Source organism: Acyrthosiphon pisum, chromosome A1, assembly GCF_005508785.2.
Source record: "Acyrthosiphon pisum isolate AL4f chromosome A1, pea_aphid_22Mar2018_4r6ur, whole genome shotgun sequence".
In the NCBI taxonomy this organism is placed as follows: Eukaryota; Metazoa; Arthropoda; class Insecta; order Hemiptera; family Aphididae; genus Acyrthosiphon; species Acyrthosiphon pisum.
The window spans coordinates 46,204,912-46,224,008 of NC_042494.1; the positions used below are offsets into that span (position 1 = coordinate 46,204,912).

General features: G+C 33.4%; 1 protein-coding gene across 1 annotated transcript in view; it reads right to left on the reverse strand.

The window, feature by feature from the left end:
- Positions 1-484: 484 nt before the first annotated feature.
- LOC100163301 overlaps positions 485-19,097 on the reverse strand; it is a 43,489-nt gene continuing 24,876 nt past the window's right edge. The window contains exons 2-8 of the mRNA XM_001944513.5: positions 15,162-15,394; positions 13,130-13,302; positions 12,825-13,013; positions 12,464-12,757; positions 9,867-10,998; positions 8,329-8,887; positions 485-2,444 (exon numbers count right to left, since the gene is read on the reverse strand). Of these exons, the coding sequence (XP_001944548.2) occupies positions 1,603-2,444; positions 8,329-8,887; positions 9,867-10,998; positions 12,464-12,757; positions 12,825-13,013; positions 13,130-13,302; positions 15,162-15,394 (3,422 nt within the window). The 3' untranslated portion in view covers positions 485-1,602. The remainder of the gene's footprint in view (positions 2,445-8,328; positions 8,888-9,866; positions 10,999-12,463; positions 12,758-12,824; positions 13,014-13,129; positions 13,303-15,161; positions 15,395-19,097) is intronic.

A 19,097-nucleotide genomic window follows, 5' to 3' on the forward strand; every position in this document is an offset into this window, starting at 1 on the left:
GTGTTAATATTCATATTAATTATAAATGTATATAATTTAACGTGATTATAAAATAAATTAACGAGCTAAGTTAGAAGTTACTTTAAAAAAAAGTAGCTCGTTATAATAGAAGTTACTTCTTAAAAAAAAAGTAACTCGTTAAGTAACTTAGTTAAAAGTAACTTAACTTAAACTTTTTAACTCGTTAAAACCCAGCCTTGTTTATAGGTACCTATTGATTTTATCGTTTATGCATGATATGTCCGATTTCAAATGATCAAAATGTATTAAATATTAAAATATATCTATGTAAATAGGTAGGTAGGTATACTACTATACGTCTGTACTATACATTTATCATACTATCCATTTGGTAATAAAACAATTCAAAATCAATTCTTTATAATTATCATATATTTGCAAACAAATAACAAATAGGTAATAACATTTCAAATCTTCAAAGGTCTGCACTATTACAGTAAGTAATTAAAACATTTTCATATCATTTCATTTTTATTTAATATTTTTATTCGTTAGGTATTCTCTTAACCCTGAATAAATTAAAATATAATAAACATTAAACTGCATATTATAGGTACAATGTATCCGTATTTTGTAGATATAGTATATATTATAACCCGCCGTGAGCAACCATGTAAATTTGATCACGGATATTAATTATTTAGTCTTAACACTAGGTAGGGTTTATAAAATTAAAAAAACAAACAAAGTCGTTTAAGTACATAAAATAATATATTAATAATTATAATTAATTGTTTCACAGATGAGTTTACTAAATATTCGAGTCGATTATAATAATTTATAGCTAGGAAGTAGGAAGTTTATTTTATAATGTATGTAAATAATTACACGTCGTGATTATATTAAGTGTTTGGCTATTTTGCGTACCTAGACAATAACGTCTGACGTCTGTTAATCTTAAAATAATTTAGTTACACTGTAAAATAATGGATGAGTGGGTACAGTGAACGTTATCTCTGTAACATATTTGGAAAATATGATTACATTTTTGTTTATAGGTACATAAAAAAATTAAATAAATAAATAATATTACCAACATTAATAAAAATTAAATAATATCAAATCGCCGTTATTTCGTGTCACTCTCGAACTCGAACTCGTAGATTTGTAAAGACTAGACGCATACGATTATAATACATTAATACAATAATACGCAATGTTATAAATAACTTATGTGTGTAGGTACTTATACAATATATGTACAGTGTCTAAATAAAATACAACGGTTCTTTATATACCATAGGTAGATTAAATAATACTATATTATTATACCTATGTGTGATTTAATTTATGTTTATATATACAAATTGACAAAAGAGATATAAAAAGTACAGAAAGCGTTATTCGCGAACGAAAAACAAAAATTAAATTTTGGCCCTGGCCAGTATGATTACACGCGTAAAGTTGCGTCTTCTTATTGTCTCATAGGTGACCTCCTATAGCAGGCCGTAAAAGGATAACAATATAATATAACTGCAGCAGGCCATTCAAAAGGATTATCTATAATATAACTTCTGCGTGATATACAAGCGTCAGCGTTAGACAGATGTGCTGAAAAGTAATTACGTCGCCAAAGACCGGTCAAAGGGACGTTTCTAGAGCGGAACACGTTGGCGCGGCCGTGGCCTGCAGGCCTTTTAGCGTGCGGCTGACGAGCGCCGCGGACCTAGGGACGACTGAGGTTCCGTGACAGTCCTCGTCTTCACGACAGTCTTCCTGTATGGTCGAAGTGAGCACGTTCGATTTGCGGAACGACGAGCCGGACGGCGTTCGCCTGAAGTGGCCCGCGCTGGTCGACAGCAGCTGCGGCACCGGAGCGGGGCCGGCCCTCGGCGGCGGCGGCGGTTGCTGGAGCCGGACCACGGCCGATTGCTGCGCGCGCCTACCGCCCGCCATGTTGGTCTGCAACAAGAGCCGCTTGAAATCGTACCGTGCAGCCGACCGGTCATCGCCACGCGGCCGGTACCGGTCAGATTGACGTTCCGGCTGTCGTCGCACCACTGCGGGGGCCTGCGGTTGCGTCCGAAGCTGTGTCGCTTGTACCGCGGTAGTGATGGCCTGCGTTGCCACCGGTTGTTGGCCGAGCAACCGTTTTTTCGACTCGTGAATGGCCGCGTACAGGTCCATGGCCGACCGCCCGGACGCCGGACGCACGTACGGCTGCTGCACCGCGGGTGTTCGTTGTCCGTCACCGGGAGGAGACTTGATCGCGGGTGTCCGGTGTTGCTGCGTGTTATTCGTTTGTGGACGTCCAGTCGGGCTCGGCCGGCAATCTCGTATCGGCGATATGTTGTTGCTACTCATGTCGATTCGGCCGGCGCTCCGGTCGTTCTTCACCGGCGTGGACGCCGAAACGTTCCGTTCGCGGTCACTGTTGTCGCCGTTGACCGACGTCGAAGCGAGCGGTGTACCACGGCTCGTATCTAAAATGTGCACACGGAAAATCGGATGTTACACACGCTGTGAAAGTTTAAGGTGTAGGTTGAATAGGTACCTAATAACTATCGTTTACCTCACCTATATGGGCGAAGGATGTTGGAAAGCATAGTATATTGTGTTTCTATAGTGCGACTCCTGGGACATTGATGGCCGATTTTCATGTCTAGAGTGGGTGGGGCTAGATATCTAGAAAAATGTATAGGGGAAGGAGAGAGTTTTGGTGTGACTATTTCAGCTCGTGTCATTTTCTACATATTATACTAGTATCATGTGGTATACTATACAATCATATTGTAAATAATTTGTGTCCATAATACACAATGGATCGAAGACTTCATAAATATTTTTTTCAAATCGTATTTGAGGCTTGGCTTTTTTTTTTATTGTATACAACTTATTACTAATTATATAGTGTATACAAGAAGCATATATGCAGTAAATAAAGGTGTTAAGGCAATACCAATAAATAGTGACACAGATTGCTTGATGGGTGTGAGTGTGAAAACTGTTTATCAACAGCACCTCATATTATTTAAATATATATTTTTTTTGCTTAATTATTCAAGAGCGTTGCTTTGCTATTTTCCTTCAAGGATCCTCAGTGGATTGTTAGAAATAGAGATTGAATACATGATGTGTACGAGATTATAAGGGGCTTTTTGTTGGAGTCGAGACGTGCAGTTTAGAGTGGAATTTTGTATAGGTGTCGAGATGTTAATTAATTAACCGTTGGTACATGTATGTAAATCCTTATGAAATATATATTTTGGTCATATATCACGGGGCTCCAGTTATTTTTCTAAGAAATAGTATGTACGGAAAATCGTGTATAGTAGGTATTATATCGGAGGCTTGTGTTGACCCCAAATTTTAATACCATTAGACCAAATGGGGGATATGAATGTTTTATACTTTATATATATTAAAATTCATTGAATAAGAGAGTAGTGGTTGGAAGAGATGTAAATGTGTATTACATTGTTTACTTTTGTTTTTGGTATGTTGAGGCCCAAGTAAGTTTATTGTCTAGATGGGCTCTCAAGTATTTAGTTTCTTTTTGAATTGTGATAGCTGAAGGTGAAGTTTATTTGAACCTACTTACTTTCATTTAAATTGATTTCCCGATTATTAAGCCAATTAGAATGGTTTAAGTGACATATTACCTATGTCATGGGCTGCTCTATTTAGGTCTTAGGGTTTTTGTTTAATGCAAATATATAATCGTTTCATGTGCTTAAGTCGATTAGTCTTAAGTTGTAAGACTTACTTTGGCCTTTGAGGGGAATATTGGTGTAAATATTATACTCGTGAAATGTTATTTTTTTTCAAATTAATTAATAATTTGGTATAACTTTTTGTTTAGCTGATTGGAAAAATTAATTTGTGGTGTAATTCCTAGTGTCGAAGATAAGCTTATTGCACGGTAAGAAGTCACTAGGTGTTTCTCGGTTTATCTGGTATTGAAATTATTAATTAATATTATGATTGAGGGTTTCCATATTGGGGAAAAGTAGGATAGCTTAAGTATTTAATTGTAAAATATGCGCAAGTGAGAAAAAGAATGATTTTTTTGTTAATTATTTTTAATAATTTAATATTTATTATACCATATTCTGGTGGTTTTTTTTTAATGTAGTTTGGTAATATAAAAAATAAGTGGCGCTGTATATTTTGTATCGATTTTTTTCGTATCTCATATGCTGTACTAGGTTTATGTCTCCTCAACGAAGCATTTGTGATTCATCGTCCTTGTCATAAATACAATAAATCCAATTGTATACGCCGCGCTGGGTCGTTCGGGGGAAAAAAACCACTTTTTCACGGTTTACCGTACTTGGTATACGAGTGTGTACCTTATAATTGAATATTATGATGTTCGGTGCGGGCGATTCTTTCAGCTTTCGGTGCGGGCATTTTATAATTTATCTAAATAATATTATACACCTACGCGGGCGTTCAACGGGAAACACGGGCACAAGTGTACCGGTTAACTGCGCGTGGTATAGAAGAGTGCAGGAAGGCTAAATTAGAAAGTAGGAGTTTGCGCACAACCATTATTATGTTGTATTGTACAGACAAAACACTGAGCGAGTCGATCTCAACAAGATTATTGGTAGGTACCTACCTATATAAAGAACCTTTATACCTAATAGTATTTTACCTATTAAGACTTCGTCAGTTTTTCACTATCAAATATAACTAACACTAATAAATAGTTAGTACAATTCTGGGACGTGAATTTTCTCGGATTTATAAGCCATCAATATCCCAGGATTTAAGTCTAGAAAATTTGTAAATTCTTGAATTTAATTGTGAGTATCACAATATTAAAATATGACGATAAACAACATAAACTTTCTTAGCAGTTCTTATACATTTAAATAAGTATTTAATTTTAGTTAAATTAAATTATCATTTAGATAGTGGACTAAGCACTCTTTATGTAGATATGATTAAAATTTAAAATGTAAAAATAATAGAAAAAATGTATATGATTGCACCGAATTAATTTTTTTTTTTTATATAACTAAAATGATGTAAACATTTTAGTCGTATATGTATCATGTTAAATAAATGTAATTATTATCATTTATAATCTTGGTAATTTATCAATACATATACTTATATTATATTGTGTTCCCCATATAAATTGAATAATTTTCAAACTATCTAGACATCGTATTATATAATATACAATAGTTTGTGTGTACTATACACAATAATATACTATAGGGCAGCAATTGGTACGTGACTGTCTTACCTTATTTCGTTAATCTAGTTTGTTAATAATCTTCAAATACCATTAAGCTACCAGTGCGAAAATCGGAACTTTTGGTAGCAACAAAACAAAAAAAAAAAAATACTAGTTTAAAATATGTAAACCCAAGCGATTTGTGATGAGTATATTATAAGCTTAAATAAACGTGTGAAAAATATACATATACCTGTGTGATAATTGATTTGTGTGGATTAATAAAATGTACAATACACCATAGCCATGAGAGACTCACAATACTATATAAAGTATAAAATCAAGTCATCTCAACAACGTTTAACAATAAATAAATAAATAAAAACCGTTACTCAAATAACATAAATAAAATCCGTTTAATTAGTATAAAAAGTGCATGCAAATCCAAAATAATATATTTACAATAAATGTTCTATACAGTCTACTCACAATCATTATTGCACTCGAGGTATATCATAGCATATTCAATAATATAAAAAAGTATTTAGTAATAATTTCTACAAATGCAAAATTATTTACCTATGCAAACTTAATCTAATGCCTACTAGCATAAATATAAAAACAATCTTTTATAATGGATAGTTTACTGTTGGTGATTTAAAAAATACTCATGTTATAAATTATTATGTCGAAAACTAGCAATAAAATATGAGGTTATATCGGTTGACTACAAATACCTTATTGATGTATAACTATATAACTTTAAATTGTCCTTAGCAAAACGAATTTTAAATAATTAGGCGTATCTGTGTTTGTAGTTTACATTATTGGAAGGTTATATCTTGTCCTAAATGTATTGATACCTACTTACTTTGTACAGACAATATAGATTCCAGACTATATAGGTAAGTACTAATATAATATTTACGCAAGTAGTTATTTTGGGAATATGTTTTTTTTTATGAAAGGATATAGTCTTAAATATTTGAGTTTCAGGAAGTGGTGTCTAACCTTAAAACCTTCCCTTCATGTGAATATTATGCTGTATCGTGTTTAATTATAATAAACGAGAACGATCGTTAAAAATTATCGAAAATTATAAATGTAGGCAAATTGTATTCCTATTTTTTTTTTTTGGAAAAAGGACAATTTATTAGCGTAAGGTAATAATATAAGGCAAGGCTATTCATTATTTTAATACATGATTAATTTGTTATTTAAAAAAGAGTGAAACAATAAATGTTATTAATAATAAACGGAAGTCTGAAAACTAAAAAAACTAACTAACAAACTCACTAACAACGCGTGAGAATAGCTTTTTTATGATTTAAAATAAAGTACGATGAGTATATAATAATATTATCCTTCATTGTATTATTCAATTTTTATTTAAGAGTGTCTGAGCGTGCTATAATATTACCTACCGTCTGAAATATTAAAAAAAAATGTCAAGAAATTATAAATAATATTCTGCGTTGAAGAGATAGTCAAATTTATGCAAATAGTGGTATTTAAACTTCAGTGATTTCACAAAGAAAAGCTAATAAAAAAACTTTAATATTAATAACTATACTTAGGTATATTATGTATGTGAATTATATATTATTAGCTTCAATACAGTGTACCCAAACTTTATCACATAGTAGGTTTCGAAAATCGTATTATTTAATATTATGGTAGTATAGGATATAAATAATGAATAATAAATAGGACCATTGAAAAAATTGTAAGAAATAGTAAATAAATAGCATTTCACTAAAATACATTGAAATATTATATTAGGTACCTACATAGCTTATATTATTTATTTACAATTTGTATGAGTAATACATAAATCATTTCACTAAAAGTATATTGAGATTGCTGCAGTAGGTATATATCACAGATTTTTATCTGTGTGTGTATAATTTAATGTTGTACCGTAAATAATTTTAATATAAAACAATTAGTATAATATATGTATATTGTATACATTTAGTAATAATAGCACCGTTATCTTATTCAATCCAGTCGAGAAATGGTAGAGTTAAATTATAATTGTTTAATTTAGGTTAAGTAAAGAAATAATCATAAACGATACTGTACGAAGGAAGGTACCTAGTACTACCTACTGGCTACTACCTACCTAATGTTTTTCTAAATAATTTTTCAGGAAAAAATTAAAAACATCCTACTCAAGTTTATAATATTATTATGGAACATTTTTTAACAAAACAAAATAATTAACCAACAATTAATAATATGTTATTTCCGAGGTAAATAATGTAGATCAAATAAAATCTCAGAAAATAACTTTAAAAATATGTTTGTATATTTTAATTAGGCATTTATAAGATTATGCAATGCGTTGTGTTTATGTCCACTATTATTTTACATTTTCAAGAAACCAAAAGTACTTGCTTGAATATCGTGTAGCGTTTGGACGTTTCACAAACATGTCTTATGTATATACTTACATTCTATGTGCAACATACATAAATATAATATTATATACAAATTTTTATATACAAAACCCAAAAGTTCATGCAATTCACACCAAAACAGTCAATAATTAGTATAAATAAAATAATAAATGTAGGAACATAATTTAATTGTGTCTTTTCAATAATTAGTTAAAGATTAATATTATTGTAACATTTGTTTTGTTATAGGTATTCATGGCAATATAATTATATAAATTATTCTGGTTAATGTAATACACCGGATACCATGGGAGGAAAAAAAAAATTTACAAATTCGACCTATTCGGGTCGACGGATTATAATAGACGTCTCCTCTGTTTTGGTTAGCGAAAAAAAAAAATCACTTTTCCAAGGCGTCGCTGATTAATTGATTACTTACGGTGATATAATATTATAATATATGGGTAGGCGGTGTGCACGAACGCAAAACTAAATACAATTAATCGGTGACGACAAGGAATAATATTATTATATAAAACTATATATTTATATATATACATCCACTAAAATACGGTGCGCAATATAATATCATTATATTATGGTCAAAGTGTGCACTATACTCGCATAATAATAATAAATAATAATAATAATAATAATATAATAGTGAGTGTGGCCACGCCGAAGTGTGTGTGTGTGTGTGTGTGTGTGTGTGTGTGTGCGTGTGTGAGATTGAGCGTGTCTACCAGATATCCGTCCTGTCCGTAAAATGATTACCTTGAGTGGTCTCGCTGCGGGCCTTTTGCAGCGCTATCAGCATGTTCGGGGACTTGGTGTGCTGCAGCCGAGGACTGGTGGCGTTGGCCTGCCTGTAACTGTCGCTGCGCTTCACCACGGACTTGATCTCGTCCAGGCTCGTTTCCAGGCACTCGGTGGGGTCTTGCATCCGGACGTACGCGCCCCGCACCACCTCCTTGGGCGACAGACTCCGCCGGGTGGGCGATATCAGCGGCGACACGGGCTTGCCAGCGGCGTCAGCCGGACACCGGCCGCCATCCGGCAACACGACCACCCGGGACGGGGCAGCCCGATTCCGGCCGAGCGCCGTGGCCACCGTCAGCGGTAGGGCCCCGGTCGTCTTGCACGAGCGTCTCTGGCCCGGCGAACACGGCAGCGGTATGGGCACCAGCGGTTTCAATTGGACGGCGGCCGGTGTATTACGTTCGGCTTGGAGTTTCGGCTTGGCAGCGACGATGTGTAAGCCGGAGCTGAGCACGCCAACGCCATTCGGCTGTTTGGTCACCGGACGGACGTTCAGCGGAGAACGAGGTATGACCTGAAGATAGACAAATCAATCAATAAAAACCGTTATCCGTGTGGTTAGGTAGGTACAATATGGTTATATATTATTATGGTATACGCTAACTGACGTAATCTATAAACTGCTATTGTATCTATACGCAATATTAATATTATGGACGGAACACCAGCCCAATAACTTGGTATATTCAGCTGGGCAGGTCGTCTATCCGACAGGTTTTGCAAGGTCCAAAATCGAGTCGATATGACAAATCGGCTAGGACTATTGCAATTTTTATTTCGATAACAGAGACTTAACGGTATAGCTGTGAAAACGAAAGATAACCACTTTTTGGAAGTAGTCTTTTTTGAGATATTATTTAAACAATTTTTTATGAAAAAAAACCATACACGACTAAATTAAATATCTCAAAATGTACTCAACCGATTGCCTGGGACATGTCTTCAATATTGTTAACTTTGGTTTTTACGATATAAATATTTCGTCTCTTAGATCGAACTAGAAATAGCTGTAATCTGTTACCGATTATCGTTGTCGCGTGTTTTAAAGATTTGTGTTTACGATTTCGTACCGACGACGAAACAATACACCAACAAGCGAGTAGGTTGTATAATGACACCGCGGGACCCCTACCGGTACGGGGCGTGACTTTGAATTAAAATTTAAGTTTACCTACTTAAATAATTCTAATCATACTAAGATCGCGTCTAAATTCACCGGTGTTACGTATCCCCTCAATGAATCTAGACGTATAAACGTTGTATGAGAGAATATATTATATCGCGTACCTACGGTAGCTCAGAAACATATTAATCCAATTATAAGTTTTCGGTACGAGTTCTACCTTAAACGGCGTGCGCTGACATTCCGTCTAAACGAATAATAATAACTATATACTAAACAATAAGCCACCCGCGACGTCCGTGTGACATGTTATTAATATTTAATATACTGTCGTACACGGACGACACTCCGGAAATTTCTCGATGCGTACTTGTGACAAAACGCTGTTGCAGTGATCGTTGACGGGCAGCAACCGGACGTTGGCGTTCACGCACGGACCGGGCTCGAACGTATTGGTCGTGTGCGTCTTCTTCCGGCGTTTCAAGCTGTCTGACGTGTATATGACTCGGCCCTCGGCGTTTAACGTTACTCGGGCGCCCGCCGGCTTCTGCCGCTCGGACGTGCCCACGGCGGGCAACTCGTCCAGGTGCACGAATCCCTTGCACGTCGCTAATTCCGGGGGGTCGACGATAGCCTTCACCGGTTCGGGTATCGCGTAGTGCGCCAGCGTGACGTACTCGCCGTAATCGTCCATGTCCGGCACGATCGCCCTCATGGCGGCGGTGCACGTCTTTAGGCTTACCTCGTCATCGCTCATTGGCGGCGTGATTACGCACATGGACGGTATGCGGCTGGTGTTGATTGTGGTCTTGACCCGGAGCCTCTCCACCCGGTCGACACCCTCCAGGTCGGAACACTCGGACATCTCCAGGTCGACGGAGGGGTTCGTCACCGAGTCCACCGGCGAACTGCACGTGTTGTGCCCGCTGTCCGGCGAGTCACCGCCGCCGTGTTCCAGACACGGTCTGGGCTTGACGTCGATCATCAGTCCCTCCTCCTTGTACCTGGTCACGTTCTCCTTGGTCAGCCGGGACGGAGCCGTTTTCGATTTGTCGTACAACGCCATGGAGGAGTCCTTCGGGCCGTGCGCGTTGTTCCGGTCGGGCAGCGAGCCGCCGTAAGAGATATCCGCCGACCGTTCCGACAGCTTGCTGCCACCTCTCTCCGGCACGTTCGGCGGCGACACCATCAGCGACGTGCACACGGTACCGGCCGAACTCGCCGTGGTCGACGTGCTACCCCGACCGAAGACGTCGTACTCGCTCTCTGCGGACGATGACTGGAAACTGGGTGTAAGCGCCGACGTGGAATGCAACGCGGACATCGGCTGCGGTGGATCCTCCTCTCGGAGCGTCTTCAGACCGCTGTCCACGTGGAATGACGTGTAGTATCCCTCAGTATCACACGAATACGTGGAACCTGTTTCGCCTTCGTCGCTGGTCACCGAACTTCCACCGTGGTACGTCGGTTTTGTGCTTCCGCTACAACTGCTAACGCTAGACCTGAAAACACACGTGTGCAAGTCGTATTATAGGTAGGTATATTACAATAATTTTATAATAGTAGAAATTCAATACATTGTATGTTATTATTATTGTTATTGATTTTTAATCCATGTATTATTTTGCGATTTAAAATACTTACCGATTATCGTATTTTTATAACAGCACTATTTACCTAAGCTAATCTATTATTATTATTATTATTTTATTAATTTGTCATATTTTTAATTATTTACTTTGACCACTGCTCGTCATCTCATTCTCTTTTGTGATTTCACAATATTATACAATCGTTATCATTCATGTGTAGAATCATTCATATTGGTGGTATTCGGTTTGTGAATTTTCAACAAATTTAATTGATCTAAGTTCTACTAAGAACCAATTCTAAAACGGGGTATTTTATAGGTAATATAATATTTAAATAGTAAGTATCAGATGAATAAAATGCCTTGTTTTATTATTAATATATTCATTATTTTTTTCTGTCGAGTCTATTTCAGTTTAGATTAGTTATTCACAACCTAGGGCTTATGACCACCTTAGAGTGCACCGACTAGTTTTTTTGTGGCATCAACTGGTTAGTCGTGATAACCTATGTATAGTGTATACTATGTACCTATTTTACCTAAATAAGAAAAATTATCTGGTGTCACAAAATAACGTGAAATCTAATTTTTGACGCTGGTCACTTTAAAGAAGTTAAGAACTTAAGAATCACTGGTTTAGATAATATAGACTTATTTGATTTGTACTCTGTGAACGTACATTATTACCTATTAATATAAATTAGGTACAAATAATACATTGACAATGAGTTCAAAAAATCCTGATAATTTATTCATTATAGAATATAACACAGTTACTATAATGACTGATAACATTTAAAAAAAGTGTATCTACATTTTTCCTCTTCACATAAATCTTTTTTTTTGTATTGGAAATGTATGAACAATATAATGGGGTGTCTTATCTCCAGTCTATGTATACATTAATGTACTGACATTTAAAAATATAATAGTATTATATGAATGTGTCTGGTTAAGTTAAATTGTTTGTATACTAATCGAATATATTGTGCTCTTAGTTTTATTTAAAACGTATACATGTTTTCGTGCAGTTATTATAAGTGTTATTTTAACATTTTAAATTAAATATTAAAAAAAAAAACATAACAAATATTTATATTATTTATTGAATTATTTACGTACCTATACATAATGTTTATAATTAAGATTGAAACCTAACCCTGTAAGGATGTTAAAAACTGGTTTTTAATTATTTTCAATATCTGTGTAATTTTTAATATCTACGTGATTTTAAAAAAGTTTACTTGTTGATATTTTTGACATTAATAGATATTAAAAAAAATATACAAATATTTATGACTTCTAATTTATATAGTTCCAGTACTGTTTAATTCATGCGAGATAATGAAATTATGTATTGAATAAATTTATCATACCTTGGTATGTGACTAGTCGAAGTAGACTGTCCACTCTCCGAACTTGCTGACCAATTTCCAGATGAAGAATGCACTGGTTCTTCCTTATCCCATTTTCTTCTTGCCAACCCAACTCGTCCTTTGTCTCTTAGCTTCACTGCTGCCGACGATGCCGGTTCTGTGTTTTTAAGTTGTTTAAATCTCATTCTTCCCCAATCTTTCAACAAATCAAGATTTGACCTTTTCTCGGTCACCACAACGGTCGTGCTACTGGACACGATGTCATCAGAGTCTTTATTACTATCAGATAGTGAACTAAAAATAAAAAATAAACACGTTATTTAGAGGTTCAACATTTCGATTAGACCCAGTTATAGTATACCCAATAACGGCTTCTAATTCTTTTTGATCGGTTCCAGCAATTGTATTCCTCCTCTTGCCTCTAGGTCTCCTGCTCTTTCGTCGTCTAACAGACGTTTCATATTCAACGTTCTGTAGAGATCTCCTAAGAGCGCTCATACGGTTAAAACTCCGGCCGGATACGTCAACTTCGACTATTTGCGGCGGGAATCTAAAAATAATATATATATATTATGTTTGTGTGAAATGAAATAAAAATCAATAATGCCCGAAAATGTGTACGAGTATCCCTTTTGTATTATTGGAGCATAAAATATAATCACTTACTTATGTGCGATAACCTGCTGCTGTTCTTCGGGCGATGGCAGCTTGTGGTCAATTTGATCTTCCGAAACCGGACTAGGATCTCTAGGTATCCTTGATGAACAATCAGGGGCTACGGTTATATCTCCGAGAACTTCTTCCGATGTCCACGGACGGAGATTAGTGATGGCCGCAGGCTGTGATGTATAGATAAAATCAAAGTTTAATTAAATGCATATATGATATGGACGTATCGTCTTTTATAGTTTATAATATTATTAAATGTAAGTATATTACAATATTATATGAATTATATAGGGAGACACTTTTCGCTGTAGCATTGTTACATTTAACGTTTCTACGTACAATGCTAACATTTAAAAAATATTTTTAAACAAGCATAATTTATTATTTTAAACATTTCGAATGATTATTGTTGTTTATAATAATAAAATATCAGAGTGTTTTATGTGGGTACTTAAAGTAAATCTAACGGCGTGCACATGGTTGGTGTCCGAATCGAATGAATATATTGTTTTGTACATTTAACAACACAAATGCAACCTTGACCGGTACAATTGAAAATAGTCTGTAACGTTTGTCTTCTAATGAAACACTGTATGAGTATTCAGATAATTCAAGGGCAGGTTCGAGTATAATAAAACTTTCTAGCCGTGGTATGAGAATTTTATTTTCAAAATTATATGCCTACCTAATTCAAAATTTCTATTTTTTATTGTACAGTATTACTTTTGACGTGTAAAAAAAATAAAAAGTTTAATAAAAGTAACAGAGAAACTAGGGCAATGATTTGTTTATACATGCTTTTTTAAAGTGAATTAATTTAACTCAATTAATACAGTGGAATACATTATAACGTAAATAGATCACAATTCACCATTTATTAAAAATAAATAGGTAATTACCTAGGTATACTCTTATTTGTAACTTCAATACTTATACAAAATAAATTATATGTTTAAGCACTTGACATAATAATATTCATTTTTAATTGCTCATGATGCGGTTATGTAAGTTTTTAGTTTTTAAAATTGAAATCAAAAACATTAACATTTTCTGCAATGTGTTCAATTTTTATATACTACCTATATATTTTTATACATTTATCGATTTTTTTATAAAAATCAGTGAACAAAAAATTATACACAGAAAAATGGATGAAATAAAATGTTATTCTTAAAATGTAATACAATGTTTAATTTTATGAGTCGATTAGATTATTGCAACCACCCATGCTCAACACACCTGTTGCATCCGGTTTTAATTAATCTCTTCCTCTTACAAAAGCTTATAATTTTTTTTAAATATTTTTTTTTTATACCAACTTATGCGTGTACCAAAACAGTTAGCGTCATAAAACACATTTAATATCCGTTGAATAATTAAATTCACCATACAGGCCTCATCGTCATTTCAACAGTTCAGACCCTTTATTGCTGTATATGATAATATACATATATGTATAAATATAATATTTTTTATTATCTTTGTATATATATTTGTACATTGTATATACGTGATCTGGTAGAATTTAAGAAAATCGTCATTTTATTTGTTTATATTAACGCTCAAAATATTAATAACTGTGCCGAAAACTCGCATAGGATGTTGGAATAACGGTCGTATTCCGTGCTATGAATTTTGATCTTATCATTAATATCGAAACGACCATTACCAACGTACAAGTATTTTGTAGGTATGCGTGTTTGAAAGTTACTAATGTGCGTAATATAAAATGATTTTATTGCGGTTAAATCGAACTGAGATAAAACGTTTAATGTCGTTATAGATGGTTTGTATAATTTATATAATAAAATCATTATTGTATTAATGGATACCGATGTTTTTTTTTAGCACTTATAATATTATTTTAGAATATCGTAAAGACGTACAATTTTGTACTACGTTTAGTTATTGTTGTGATTAAATATATAATATTTATAAATTATAAATAAACAAACGTTTAAAGTATTAAAACCACCAGAACTATTATCCTATAACATATAAATAATGAGAATAATATTAAATAACGGACCTTTCTAAGTTCTATGTCGTCGGGTAAAAGAATGTCGTCCAGTGATCGCTTCCTTCTCGATAATCGATGAACGTGAGGTTTGTTGGCGTATACTTTACTCGGTACTCCGGCTTGATCGTAGAGCCTTTTAACCCAAATAGGTCTATTTTCTGCTAACAATAAATTCTTACTCTCCACTTGCTTACTCTTAAAATGTTCTGTTTTCAGACTGAACGCTGTCAGGTCACTTTCAGCTGTAAAATAATAAAACATAATATTATAATACTAGAAACATTAGACATACGTTGGTACAACGATGTACTATAGAATTACCACAATCATCACATTACACATGTGACCCTACCTATATAATTTAATATTTAAGGTAACAATACGTTTCTTTACCAAGGTCTGTGTTTATATGTACTGCACTGAAATGCTCTCACGAGCAAATCGATTCATGAAATGCAAATTTAAATCTAGCTATAATTATTATGATTACTGTATTAGTGCAATAGTGCAATAGTGCAATGGTCCCATTTCACCCGCGGTGTGTTTCAATTGAAATCTCGGTCCATTGTAAGACACATGCATATTACAACTAATAGTAGTTATATTGAAAAATTGTATTTTTGTTGCACGTTCGATTTATCGTGATCACCAAGCGCCCATCTGTTTAGAGAAAATATTTCTATTTTCTATTATTTACACCATAGTTCACAAGTTGCATATAATATGGCTACCGGTGAAAGTCTACGGGTATACATGATGTTTATGTATGTAATTAGTTTTGCATAGGTACATACGAACAGAAATCTATCTCTGAAATACCACATCCTACCGACAATATATTATTGTTTTCAACGTTGCAAGTTTACTTAACAGTTTATATTGAGATTTTATTTTCAGTGTAAATGCAATTTAATTTTTTTGTAATAAATAATTGAAGTTGTTATACTTTAAATAATATAATAATATTTAAATATATAAGTATAAAATATATATATTTTAAAATTTAAAAATATCATTTTTTTTAAAAATTAAATATTAAATAAAACAATTGGAGAAATAAAGTTAAGGAACTCTGATTAGTGTTGGGCCAGACTGAAAAAAAATATAAATCCTGGCCTTGAAATGGGAAGTATGAAATTTAAATAACTTTTAGGTATCTTATAAATATAAAACCATTGTTTGGAAAATACATTTTATTAAATTAAATAAATATTTACTATTTACTAGTATTTACGTTATTGTCATTTATGTGAACTATTAGTAACTAAGCTTATAAACACATATACATTTTTTTAAAGTGTTATAAATGTTATAATGATTCGATATTAGTAAGTGTGTTAAATTATTATTACATACTTAATTGAAATGAGTTATTTGTAACTACACAGTTTGATAAAAGTATAGTATATCTATTATCTAGTTAAAACATGCTTCTTCTAAACTCGATATTTTTACTAATAAAGGAAAACATTAATCTTGAAAATTATTGTTTTTAAATAAATTATTGAATTAAATTATTTATAGATATCAATAAATGATAATATATGTTTTTTTAAAGTTCATGTTTCAGTTTATATTTCTCATCTTTTAAATATAGGACACACAAATAGTCTTTGATGTTAAATGCATTGCATTAAGATTTAGAGTATTTTATCATTTATCATTTTATTAACATTATAACATTAAGTTCTTTAATTGTATTTATGTTTTGATAAAAATTAATCGTTTAACTGATTACATAATGATTTTTTAAAACTTAAGCTACAATAATAGTTTAAGTGTGTTTTACTTTTTAAACAATATCCATTCATTTTTGCATATACCAAAAATTTTCGAATTAATAATAGATACATAGTTAAAAAAAAGTCGGATTTGCATAAGCCTTAAGAGTGTGGTTTTCATTATAAACATCTACCTGGCAAAGTGGAATAACTTTATGTACAACGTATATATTGTACCACATACACACACACACACACACACACACACACATACATATATATATAATAATAATAGTTTATATATATATATAAATATCTCGACGATTTTGGTGTGTATGAAACTAGTTCAAAAGACAACTCGTGACTTGTTAATTAAATATGATATAATAATGATTTCAGGTTTTTATGTAATGCATGTGTAAGTGGCGTAACCGTGTGCAAATAAAACACAAGAACAATAATTATTATGTCACAACTTTTTTAATAAATTTGCAAACATTACTGATCTGATATATTTTTATAAGAAATAATTTAACTGTAAGTAATACTATGAACTGTATTTTTTCTTAATAACGCAATAAAAAAAACGAATCTTGCAAGTGACGGGAAAAATTGATTGACATTTAATTTTGAATTAAAACCAAAACTTAATACAAAACAATTATTTTGTATTATTTGTCTAGTAGACTGTAACAATAAATCGTAGTACCTACTATATACCTACTATATACCTACTTTATTCGACTTAACACAATTTAAAAAAAAACACAAGCACTTTATTATATTATATTGTTGCACAGGTAGGTAATTTATGTCTTTATATTTCATAAAGTTGTCTCAAGTAATGTTTTTATAGAAGCGTGTGTGAAGTATCGACTTTAAAACGTCATAATATAACTGAGGTGCTACACACGATTATCACCATTGTCAAAACGTCCTATTTATTATATTATTATTATGTCGTAGGACGAGTTATCTGACACAACAGATATTAATTATCGTGCGTTATTACTTATTATCAATCATGCGGCAGCTTATCCGAACGGGAAAGCTCGCTAACCTTACGTCCAATTTCATCGGCTATTTTTTGGATTCGGAAAGGTGTACCTAAGTAGGATAACTCGCGGAAACAATATAATCTAGTTTGTACGATATGTATTATAATGGCATAGTCGTAAAAGCTATTTAAAGAGATTCTTAAACATACCTACTCAAATTGATAATTCCTTTTATATGCTCAAAATCACATTTACTAAAATTATGGTGATTTTGGAATTTGTATATGTATACTTTAAGACCATGTTTTCAAATAATTAATGTTTTTTTTATCCTCTAGTGGTGCAAACTTTTTTAGCATATCTTATATGCCATATGCTATATGCTATGCATTTTTTAACCTAACCTAACCTAACTTCTATTTCTTTTGAACATTTTAAAGCAGATGCTTTTTGGAAACGTTGACGTATTGAAATAAAGTTTGAATGATCATAGTTTCTGAATTATTCAATAGTAGGTAATAATAATGGTCTAATTAATATTTGAATTCATCGATTTATAAAATATTTTAAAATAAGAGACATAAAACATAATTTGAACAAATTCTTTACTAAATATTACCGATCTAATATCTATAGTAAGTTTATATTTTATGGTTTGCAAAACATATTATATGAGGTATATCATTACATGGCCAATGCGTCATCGTAACACGACACATTGTTTGCGTTCGACACAATCATACTATTTTCATTTATCGTTGACCGAAAAACGCAATTAATTATTAACCAGGCCGGGTCCACGCGCGCTTATGCCGCATCGGCTCTTGCCCGGCGGCCTAGCGTCTTCGCCGCCGCTGCATCTCCTTTCACGTGACTGCCGCCGCGCCGTTGGCATATATAGGTATACTATACAGCGCATATTATGCTCGGCACTATAATACGACTAGAGGGTACCTACCTATATATAATAATATGTATACTATTACACTATGATACTGTACTGTTGTAGCTATTACTACTGCAACTATAATATATTACACTATACAGAGCGGGTTCGGTGAACTCCTCAACGAGTCGGCCGTCGCCTGCAACAGCGCACGCACAGCGGACGTATACTTGTATGTATGTGTCTATAAAAGGCATGGACCGCGTACACGTCTTACGTTATGTACTGTATAGTTGCGGGGACTAAACGGGACCGGTCCGTCTCGGGCCGACCGGTATAC